Source organism: Urocitellus parryii, chromosome 3 (genome assembly GCF_045843805.1).
Source record: "Urocitellus parryii isolate mUroPar1 chromosome 3, mUroPar1.hap1, whole genome shotgun sequence".
In the NCBI taxonomy this organism is placed as follows: domain Eukaryota; kingdom Metazoa; phylum Chordata; class Mammalia; order Rodentia; family Sciuridae; genus Urocitellus; species Urocitellus parryii.
In genome coordinates this window covers 92,461,765-92,474,196 of record NC_135533.1, presented here as the reverse complement: position 1 = coordinate 92,474,196, position 12,432 = coordinate 92,461,765, and the positions used below count along the sequence as shown (strand labels likewise).

General features: G+C 33.6%; 1 protein-coding gene across 1 annotated transcript in view; it reads left to right on the top strand.

Moving 5' to 3' along the window:
- Positions 1-12,432, top strand: part of Herpud2 (HERPUD family member 2) — a 43,883-nt gene that overhangs the window by 16,683 nt on the left and 14,768 nt on the right. Inside the window, exons 3-5 of the mRNA XM_026387633.2 lie at positions 1,961-2,038; positions 5,344-5,457; positions 8,325-8,470. Of these exons, the coding sequence (XP_026243418.2) occupies positions 1,961-2,038; positions 5,344-5,457; positions 8,325-8,470 (338 nt within the window). The remainder of the gene's footprint in view (positions 1-1,960; positions 2,039-5,343; positions 5,458-8,324; positions 8,471-12,432) is intronic.

The following is a 12,432-nucleotide window of genomic DNA, read 5'->3' as shown; positions in this document are numbered from 1 at the left end:
CAAAGGATCAGATGAACGACCAGATGGAAGAGATACATATGGGGAGATATGGAGAAGCCGTGTTAGAGCTTCTGTGTCCTTTCTGACATACCACTTTCTAGTGGAACTTCTGCTACTACTAACATATTCTGCTGAGGAATTTCTCAGAACTTAGTCTTTTATGGATGCTTTCCTACATAGGCATGATTGATTAAATCATTGACCATTGGTTTGTTAATTCAAATTCAAAATTTGGCCTCTCTTTTTGGAATTTGGAGGATGAGACTGAAAGTTTTAACTCTTTAATTACATGAGCTCTTTAGGGACCCCTAGCCTCCAGTCATTCCTTAGCATGCAAGAGATACACTTATCATTGCAGAGTCTAGGGATTTTAGGAGCTGTATTGGAAGGAAATAGGATGAAGACCAAATACATATTTCACAACATTGTGGTACCCCACTCAGACTTTATGTGAATTAGTAAGAACTTTGGAGACTTGTGATATTTATCCAAAAAACCTCTTATGTTGTATTTGGTTGTTTTCATATGGAGTGTCTATTTATCTATTTTAGAAATGGCTACTTAAAGGAGAAACTGTACTTAACAGTTAAGTATCTTGGCAAAAAGTGCCTTTCCCTTCATCTTTGGGGTATAAGGATACCTGAACCTCAGATCTTAGTCAGTAGGATAATTTCTGTTATGTCTGTTTATAGTATATATAACTATATATATAGTAACTACTCATATAGTCTTTTATAGTAGCCATGTTGAACGTATAGTCTGTTTAAAAATTGTTATAGATTTTGATTTTTGGATTTAACAGTTGATATAGCTGATATTGTTTTAATAGGCTTATTTGCAGGTGAATGTTCAAGGCAAATAAATCTAATGAAGATGCTTTAATGTTAAGTATGCAAGCAGTATAGATATTAGCAGATTTATCATTAAGAATAAAATATGACAGAGCTAACCAGTATATATTTTGTATCCTGGTTGCATATAGAGATGGCAACTGAATCTCCAAATATTTGTGTTAAATTTTTTCAAGTCTTGTGATTCTGAAAATGTATAAAGCAATTTGTGCACGGTGTCAGAGATAATAAAAACTAGAATAGTTACCCAAATTGTAATTAAATTCAAGTGGCTCTTGAATTAAAACCAATAAATTGTTCTGCATTATGTTAGTAAAGAAGAAAATAAGTCTTATGTATATATTTTATTTATTTTATTTTATTTTTTTTTAATATTTATTTTTTAGTTCTCGGCGGACACAACATCTTTGTTGGTATGTGGTGCTGAGGATCGAACCCGGGTCGCACGCATGCCAGGCGAGCGCGCTACCGCTTGAGCCACATCCCCAGCCCTGTATATATTTTAGATTAAAAGCACTGATAAAACAATGCAAAATAATTCTGGTGACCTTGAAATTTTATCCTGCTATTGACTACTTAAATATTCTTGTGTATGTGCTGGGAATGGCACCCAGGGGCACCTTGCCACTAAGCCACATTCCCAGCCCTTTTAATTTTTTGAGACAGTGTCTTACTAAGTTGTCCAGGCTGACCATGAACTTGTGATCCTCTGCCTCATCTCCTAGAGTCTCTGAGATTATAGGTGTGCATCACCATACCTGGCCTACTGTTAATAGGCCAAACATTTTTCTCATTTATGTAATATTGGAGGTTTTTAATGATAGTCATACATGCATTATAGTTGAAAAGGCAGATTCCCAATTTTTCCTTTCTTTGGCCACAATTTAAAAATATGATAATTATTTGTATTATTTTATTATAGGTTTGCTTCCAGTTGCTGAGCACTTTAATTATCTTAAGTAGGAATTAGAAAAACAAATTATTAATTATGTCAGTTTTTTTGCTGAATTATCCCTAAAGGGGGTTTTATATTGCCTATATTTAGTCATATTTTTCCCAACTTAAAATTTGTATAATTAGTAAAGTGATTTATTTTCTTTATCCTATAGTTGACGAAGGATCAGAGATTGGTTTATTCTGGCAGACTGCTTCCTGATCATCTGCAGCTGAAAGACATTCTCAGAAAAGTAAGCTTTTCTTCCACTTTTTGAAACCAAATATATTCATTTTGTGAGAGATGTTTCTGCAGTTTTATCCAACTAGTTCGGTTTTTATTTAAATCAACCCCTATGGTTTAGCCTAACAGGTAAAATAAATTAGAAAGTAAACAGTGTGATAGTTCAGATTAGTTTGAGTAACAGTGTTATATTTTCATCTGATAGCTAAATTTGAGGAAGGATTATATATTTGTGTTGTTATTTGTCATCTTTTGGAAGAAAACACTAATGACTTATATAAGTGGTATAGGAATAGAGTGCTCAGTAGGTAGTGAAAGACTAGTACCAATTTTTCCTCTAATACCCTTTAAACCTCACTGCATGACAGTTTAATACAGATTGTTTGGGTTGGAAGTTTCATTTCAGGATAGGAAGTAGAATGAAGTTCTACTTTTGTTCCCATCATTAAGCTCTGAATGCTAATCCTCATCACTAAAATATATTTATTTCAGTGTATCTTTTTGACAATGAGCTTGAATACTAGTTATTTTAATGGCAGCTTTTAGCTCATACTTATTTGTAGGATTTATACTTTGAAATTTTACTTTTTGTGATTATAGCAGAGTTGAATAGCTTTATATATATTTTTTGATCTTTGAATAATTCTTAATATTGTTGTGGATAGACCTGATCTGATTTAGAAGATCTGCATTTTATTCTGATGTTTATTGTGATGTTTATGTATTCGGTTGTTTTTTCTGCTTAGTTGACATTTTAGCTTTGCCAGTGTGATTTGGTACAGTCATTTTCATTATGTAGTTTCAAATAGCTCAAGTGGTTTAATATTTGCCCCCTCAAAAATAGTGGAATTTTGTGGCAGATTCTCTTTTCTCTTTTTACAGTAGACTTTATTTTTTTGGGGGGCAGTTTTAGGTTTATAGCAAAATTGAATGGAAGGTACAGAGATTTCCTTTCACATGCTGAACCCATCTCAGTGCCAACATCCTGCACAAGAGTAGTACACTTGTTATCATCAATGCACCTATATTGACACATTATCACTTAAAGTCCATAGTTTACATTCGAATTCACTCTTGTTGGTGTACATTCATTCTGTGGGTTTTGGCAAATGAATAATGACATGACTCCATTATAGCATCATGCTGAATAGTCCAAAAAACCTCTGTGTCTGCATGGTTGTTGTTGGTTTTTTTTTTTTTCCTGTTTATAGGCATTTCTGCTGTCTGCTTTGAAATGCAGATATCTTACTATTTTATCTTAAGGATAGCTTGGACCTACACATGAATACTCTTTAAAAGGCTTTTGCTGGGCTGGGGTTGTGGCTCAGCGGTAGAGTACTTGCCTAGCACATGAGAAGCCCTAAAAATAAATAAATAAAATAAAGATATTGTGTTACCTACAACTAAAGAAATACTTAAAAAGGTTTTTTTTTTTTTAAAGGCTTTTGCTGCCAGAAATAGTTTTAGAGAAGAAGATTTAAAAATTAAACTGCTTTAGTGAAAGAACTGTTAGATCAAACATTTTTGAGCAGTATGTTTACATTTTGAGTAGACCATTGAACTGGTTTTGTTAAAGCCATTTTTAAATTTTGCCATTAGCTTTACTTGTTTAGTTATAAAATATTTTATAGAAACGTTCCCCCAAAGTGAATGAACACTGAGTTATGATTAGTATGAAAACTTGAACCTAGGTTTCTAAGGGTAAATATTCTATACTTGAATACTTTTTTTTTTTTTTTTTTTGGTACCGAGGATTGAACTCGGGGGCATTGAACCACTGACTATGTTCCCAGCCCTGTTTTGTATTTTATTTAGAAACAGGGTCTCATTGAGTTGCTTAGCTCCTCGCTTTTGCTGAGGCTGGCTTTGAACTCAAAATCCTCCTGCCTTAGCCTTCTGAGCTGTTGGGATTAATAGGCATGCACCACAGCGCCCAACCTATACTTAAATACTTTTTGATATTCATACTCAGAAGCTGAGAGAACATTGTAAATTAGTAGCACCTTCAAGCATATTTTATGTTACACACTGTCTGTGATGTCTTTTCTTAGCATTTTAATCCCATTAACTTCTTCCCCTGAATTCCTAAATCAGTTAGAGTTTGTGCTTCTCAGGTTTTATGCAAGAGACTCTTTTATATATTTCTCTAACTATGCTCTAATGGACTTGTCTGATCTCTTAACAAATGTCTTGAGGCTTTTTAAGGGGCTGAGCTTATCTTTCTTGGGCTCATCTCATCATTAAGCATGATTCTGGGTTCATGGTAGGCACTTGATAATCAGTTCTTAGTTTCTAGTAATTTTGCTTCCCTTTCTTACCACTAAAAATCTCTTGTTCTCTTTCCGCCTCTTTTCATCATTCTGTTGTTGTTCTTCATCTTCTTCTTTTTAAATTGCTAATGCATCATTCTTCTTTGACCTTTATTTTTTCCTCATCTTGCACTAGCTTTGTCTGAGTGTAAAATATGCATGAACTAAGCTAAAATGCCATGCTTAATCATTGTTTAGCATATTTTCCTTCAGTTGTAGGTTTGTGGAAACACATGGAATGTTTATAGAACAGAGTTTAAACATACGTATAATTGTTCCAGATAAAAAATGTTTGACTTAAAAATTGGGCACATTTCAACAACAGCTAAAATTAAGACAAATGAAACTACGATGAAGTTATTTGAGTTTCTTTTATGGGTACTAACTCTAAGTAATTGAAATAATTTCACTATTGAAAGTTGGTAGGCTTAAGCTTCATGGTGACTCTTAACAGTTCTGATATTAAGGTGCTATTTCTTTTATATATTGAAATAATAGATTCTGCTCTCCCAACTTTACAGCATTGTTTGCTTCAAGACTGCTTAGAATGCAAAATAATAATTTTTTAATATAGCACATACTTACATTATTTTTCTTTTTCTTTTTTCTTTTTTTTTTTTAAAGAGAGAGTGAGAGAGGGAGAGAATTTTCAATATTTATTTTCTAGTTCCCGGCGGACACAACATCTTTGTTGGTATGTGGTGCTGAGGATCGAACCCGGGCCGCACGCATGCGAGGCAAACGCGCTACCGCTTGAGCCACATCCCCAGCCCACTTACATTATTTTTCAAACATGGAGGGAAAATATTGAATTCAATATTTGAATTACATAATTAATTCAAATATTAAAATGGCAAAGTTACCTTCAAATGACTACAGTTTATTACTAATAACTGGCTAGACTAGAATGGAATGTAAGTTTTAAGTATTTTAGGTTAGGTACTAACTTTTTTGAATTATATTTTCTAGGACTCTCTTTTAAATATGTAATCTTCTTTAATTTTAGCAAGATGAGTATCATATGGTTCATCTAGTTTGTACTTCTCGGACTCCTCCCAGTTCTCCAAAATCCAGTACCAATAGAGAAAGTTGGGAAGCGTTGGCATCCAGCAGCAATTCTGTGAGTTGTTTTAGGAGAAGTAAACATTGAAGTTTTCTGATTCTTCTTCTTTGCCTCTCAAAATGTAAATGGAAAACAGAAGAGATGTAACCTGTGGGTTTTGAGATTGGTTTTTGAATAATTGTAATATGGCATTTAAAATTTGTTTTTAGAATCCTATTTACTGTGGGTTATAATTTACTGAATGGCAGGCATTAATAGAGCCTATTTTCACAGATTTAATTAATGACTGAAATACTCAGAAAACAGAATTATGAAATGGTTATATTATATAGATTTTCAGGCCAGTGAAATTTCAACAAAATAATGTATCTAACGTATTTATCCAAGGTAGGTTAAATTGTTTAAATTTGCAAATACCTTAAATCTTCTTGAAATAGTAATTGATCAAGGATTTTGTATGTATTTTTATTTTAAATCACTGGATTTGGGCATACATTCAGACTACAGGGGAAGAAGTATTTAATGTACTTACCTATTTTACCTATTTCAGACTTGGTTTATTTATCTCTCTGTTTTTCCATCTGCCTAAAATTGTTTTGAAAATTTTTGTAATATTTGAACTTTTCAATTTAACAGTCTCTACAAATTTTAAAGACATTGATGCTGATATCTTTTTATTAAATTATTTTTGATTTTTCCATTGAAGTTTAAACAATAGATTTGGAGTGAGAGGATTGGGATTAGTGGAAGCTTGCTTTAAACTTCAGGCAGGTAGCTATGATTTGGATAAGTATACTTTACTTTTTATCAAGAATCTAGCCAAAACTTTTAAGGAAGGGATGAGTGGCAGGAGTGATAACTAGTTGAAATATCTTCCAATACATGCTAGTAAACTGCTTCTTTATGAAACTAGGTTCTCTAGTTGCTCTACTTAATAATATAGCATGGTAAATTCTAGTAACAGCTATCGGAATTTAGCTTACATCAAATGGAAATATGCTTTATCTGAACACCCAAGACTCTTTATATGCTTCCTACCAAGATTATGACCAAGGGTCAAATATTGGCATTGGCATGAAGTTTTGTATGTAGTCTTAGACACAGTTGTATTGCTTCAGATTTTTGTTAGACAAGTCAATTAAATCAGAAGGTTCTTTCCTGTCTAGTGGTTCCTAAGCTATGACTTCATGTCATTAGTATGTATATTTTTTTTCAGAGTGTTAAGAAAAATTTAAAGAATATCAAAGGAATGTTAAATTGAGTCACCCTAAATATTTTGTGGCTCAAAACCTTCAGAGGGATTTAAAGAAAAAAAAAAGTGTTAAAAATCTAATCATGAAAGAATTACCTAAAAGGTCAGAAGTCATTAGGTCTAGTGAAATTAGGCTATGCTGATGAATGACTAGGTTTTTCTTCTATTAACTATATTAATGAATATTATATCAAGATGTTCCTTTAGTGAGAAATCTTGCCAAGAAAAGCCTTTCTAAGTTTATGTCCCAAATAATTGGAGTCTTTATTTGATATCTAGTTTGTGTGAAGTAGCATAATTTTTTTTAACTTTAAAAAAAATTAGTGCATTATAGTTATATTTAATAGTGGAATTTATTTTGACATTCATAAATGCCTATATTGTAGTTTTCTCCATTTTTATCCCCAGTACTCCCTTCTTCTCTTCCTATCCCTATTGCTTTAAATTTTAGTGCATTATAGTTATACATAAGAGTGGAACTCATTTTAACATTCATAAATGCATATAATGTAGTTTTCTCCATTTTCAATCCCAGTACTCCCTTCTTCCTCTCTTCCCTCCTCCTATTGCCTTCCTCTACTCTGTTGATCTTCCATTTAATTTACTCAGTGCATTATAGTTATATATAAAATTGGAATGCATTGTGATATATTCATACATGCACATAGCATAATTTGGTCAACTTCATTCCCCAGTTCTCTCCTTTTCCTTCTCCTCCTCCTGAATTAACATCTTAAAGCTTTTGTTAGTTTTGCAAGAGACCTATGTGCTTGGGACCAAGACTTCTGTCAATTGGAAGGCAGTACAGGCAAAATACAATTTCACCAAAGTTGAAAGGATGTTAAAACAATGTTATACCCAACTTTTATAAAAGTGAAAAAACTGTAATTTATATAAAATGAAATTATGTTTTAAATTTACATAAGACAGTTGGATAAACTACTTTCAACAAACAGAGGTGATATTTTAGGCACTATATTGGTTAAGGTTATTGAATCAGTGAGTTATTACATCATTTGAACATGAGAATTAAAAAGTCCTGTTTGGTATCTTACTCATTTTGTAAAAAAACAATATTTGTTTGTGGCATCTGTGAACTAATAGACTTTTAGAACTGAAGGGAATCTTGAAAATCTGGTTCAGTCTCATTTTCTATAAGAAAATAGAGATTCTTGAGAGATTAAGTGAATCTTTAAGGTTGTAGTCTTTGTTAATATCAGAGGTAGCATCAGATTGTAGATCATTTATTCCTTCCTGTTCCTCATCATGTTAAGCTAGTGTGTTACCAAGAGCATGTTACACAGTACCTGGTGCATAGTATCTATTTAAATGACCTAGTAATTAGTTTTATTGAGCATTTTCTGTGTGTAGGCATCATGAAAGGAACTTTGCATTCATTAGTTTAATCCAAAAATGTGGTATGCAGTTTTTGTTTATTGTTCTTTTACTCAGCTTTATGTAGTTGATAAATGCATTTATGTTTATTGTTTAGTTAAGCAGTTTTAACTTTCTGACTTCTTTAGTTTTATTAAGATTGAACCATATTGGGTCATTTCTAAAATTCAGTTACTTTGCGGAGGGTATTTATGAGTACATTTTTTAGCATGCCTGTAATCTCGTGAGTGTAATAAATTAAGTTTCCTTGAAAAAAATAATTCCATTTTTGTTTTAGAGTTCAGATCATTCAGGATCAACAACTCCATCATCCAGTCAAGAAACTTTGTCGTTAGCTGCCGCGTCTTCCTCTGAAGGATTGAGGCAGCGTACCCTTCCACAAGCACAAACTGACCCAGCACAGTTTCCATATGTAATGCAAGGGTAAGTGAAATTAGGGTGCTTGGATCATACTTTTGAGTAGGTAGGTGCCTAGGAAACTAATTTTTTTTTTTCCCTTCATTCAGTTTCACTATTGAGTTACTCAATTTACTCTTCTGGAGAGTAGGTGGGTGAGGGAGGGTATACTTGTGAGAGTAGGAATTGCAATCTGTTTTTAAAAAGCTCTACTCAGATCCTCCAGACTTAGGAACAATTGAGATAGAGTAAAAAACCACCCTGGCTTACAAAGATACATGACCCTTCTATATTATCTAGAATCACTGAATTGAGTGTTCTATAGAGGAGGCTTTTAAAGAAGCTTACTATGCCTACCTTATGTTTAACAACTACAACAGGCCTCTTTAGTTTGGCAATTCCCTAGGAAATACAGCTAACAGCCACGGGGTAAAAGCACATTTTTCAGAAATCAGAGATAGGATCTTAGAAAATATAGTTTGGACCTCAGTTGTTGTGTGAAGGCAGATGCTTTATTGGGATACTTTCATTTATTTGTATTTTGAAGTAAAGGAAATGTAAGTAACAGGTAGTGATGATTGCTTTGCATTGTACATGAAACTCTGGGGCTGTAGTGTGTGGCACTGTTCCCGGTGTATGTTGGCGAGCTAGAAATGGCTAGGACCCAGAATGGTAGAGGAGGTGATGTAACCAAGGACTGCTATACTAAATAGGATAGCATGAACATTCAGGTTCACACCTTTTACTTAGAACTTTTATCTTAGTTCATTTTTTAATATAGAAGAATAAAACTGAATATACAGCAAAATATAAGAAGCCTCATTTGTCTCATATTTCTTTAGTAATAAAGACTTTCGTGTCAAAGTAAGCATTTAAAGATGAAGCTGGTTATAGACTTTTATAAGGCCCTATGAAAATATTTTTATTTTTAGAATATGATAAGTATAAGCCAAAACTTAGTTATTTGTAACAGGCAGAGTTCTTAGAATTTTCATTGTGGAACAGTGGCTTATAATACTTTGTGTCTTATGACAGTGATTCATTTCCTTTCTTTTTGTCAGAGTAAGACAGTACAATGCCTCTTATACAGATGATTTTACTTATTTTATTTAGTATAGTGGCAGAAGGTGGGAGTTTTAAAAATAAGCCTGGAAGAATATAATATGATATATTAATAGTGGTTATCTCTGGATGATTTTAAATTTTTCCATACTTATTTATTTTGTAATAAACAAAATAAAGCTTGTAAGATAGCAGGTCTTCAGAATAAGACATATCAGTAAAAGATTAGTAATTTTTCTAAACTAGGTTATAGGGGAAATCAGTCAACAAGAGAGAAAAAGAATTAGCTATATTGGCACCAAAGTAGACATGTAGACCAATGATACAGAATAGAAGACACAGAAACAAACCACAAAAATACGATTATCTCTTACTAGACAAAGGTGCCCAAAACGTACATTGGAGAAATGATAGCCTATTCAACAGATGGTTCTGGGAAAACTAGAAATCCATATACAGAAAAATGAATTTAAATCTGTATCTCTCATCCTGCACAAAAATCAACTCAAAGTGGATTATAGACTTAGGCACTAGAATAGAGACCTTGCGCCTAATAGAAGAAAACGTAGGACCAAATGTCCACCACGTTGGCTTATGAACTTCCTTAACCAGCCTCCTAAAGTGCAAGAAGTAAAATCAATAAATCAGATAGACTCAAACTAAAAAAGCTTCTTCTCAGCAAAGGAAACAATAATGTGAAGAGAGAGCCTACAGAATGGGAGAAAATCTTTACCACATGTACCTCAGATAGAGCATTCATCTCCAGGATATATAAAGAACTCAAAAAAACCCCCCAAATAACCCAATCAATAAATGGGCTAAGGAACTGAATAGACACCTCACAGAAGAAGAAATGCAGTCGATCAACAAACATGAAAAAATGTTCATCATCTCTAGTGATTAGAGAAATGCAAATCAAAAATAAGATTTCATTTCACTTAAGTCAGAATGGCAATTATCAAGAATATAAGCATGATAAGTATTGATAAGAATATGGGAAAAAGGTACACTCATACATTGCTGGTGGGACTGCCAATTGGTGCAATCACTATGGAAACCAGGATGGAGATTCCTCAGAAAACTTTGAATGGAACCACCATTTTACTCAGCTATTCCACTCCTTGGTTTATACCCAAAAGACTCAAAATCAACATAGTACAGTGATGCAACCACATCAATGTTTATAGCAGCTCAATTCATAATAGCTAAGCTATGGAACCTACCTAGGTACCCTTAAAAAGATGAATAGATAAAGAAAATGTGGTACATATACACAATGGAATATTACTCAGCCTTAAAAAGAAGGACTTTATGACATTTGCCCATGAGTAGATGGAGCTGGAGAATATCATGCTAAGTGAAATAAGCCAAACCCAAAAGAACAGAGGCTGAATGTTTTCTCTTTTCTCTGATAAATAGATGCTGATCCATAATGGGGGGCGAGGCAGGGAGAATGTACAATGATTATGCAGAGGGGAGTGAGGGGAAGGGAAGGGGTATGGGGATGGGAAGGCCAGTGGAAGGAGATGGACATTATTACCCTATATACATGTATGATTGTACTACTGGTGTGATTGCACCATGTTCAGCAGGAGGAAGGAGAAGTTGTGCTCCATTTGTGTATAATATGTCAAAATGCATTCTACTATTATGTATAACTAATTAAGACAAATTAAAAAATTTTAAAAAGCCAGCTAATTAAGGTATTATTACTATTTTTTAGCTTTTAATGAAATTTATTTTTATTTTCCAAATTTCTAAAATTTAAAAAATGTGTTCTTTTTAGCTATACATGTCAGCAGAGTGGTTTTTTGTTGTTGTTTTTTGGGGGTTTTTGGTAGTACCAGGAATTGAACTCAGGGGCACTGGACCACTGAGCCACATCCCCAGCCCTGTTTTGTATTTTGTTTAGATACAGGGGCTCACTGAGTTGCTTATTTCCCTACTGTTGCTGAGGTTGGCTTTGAACTTGTGATCCTCCTGCCTCAGCCTCCCAAGCCGCTGGGATTATAGGTATGCAACCCCGAGCCCAGCTAGTAGAGTGTATTTTGACATATTATACATGTGTAGAATCTAACTTATCGTAATTAGGATCCCATTCTTGTGGTTGTACACGATGTGGAATTTCAGTGATTGCATATACATATATGAACATAGGCAAATTCATTCTACTGTCATTCCTAATCCCATCCTCCCTCTATTCCTTTCATTCTCCTTTGTCTAATCTAGTGAACTTCTGTTCCTCACCCCCACCTTCCATTGTATGTTAGCATCCACATATCAGAACATTTGGCCTTTTCATTTTGGGGGACTGGCTTATTTCACTTAGCAGGATAGTCTCCAGTTCTGTCCATTTACTGGCAAATGTGACAATTTCTTCTTCTTTATGGCTGAGTAATATTTCATTGTGTGTATGTACCACATTTACTCTATTAATTTATCTGTTAAAGGGCACCTAGCTTTGCTGTTGTGAATTGAGCTGCTATAAACATTGATGTGGCTGTATCACTGTAGTATGCTGATTTAAGTCATTTGAGTATATACATCAAGGAGTGGGATAACTGGGTCAAATGATGATTCCATTACAGATATTCTGAGGAATCTCCATATTGCTTTCCAGAATGGTTACACCAATTTGCAGTCCCACCAGCAATGTATGAATGTACCTTTTCCCCTACATCCTCACCAACATTTATTGTTACTTGTATTATTGATAATTGCCACTCTGACCAGAGTGAGATGGAATCTAAGTCTAGTTTTAATTTATATTTTTGTAATTGCTAGAGATGTTGAACATTTTTTTGTATGTTAACCATTAAATAAACCTTAAATTATATAATTGATCTTAAATTGTAATACAGAGCTATAGTAACAAAAATGGCATGGCATTGCATAAAAACAGACATGAAGACCAGTGGAACAGAATA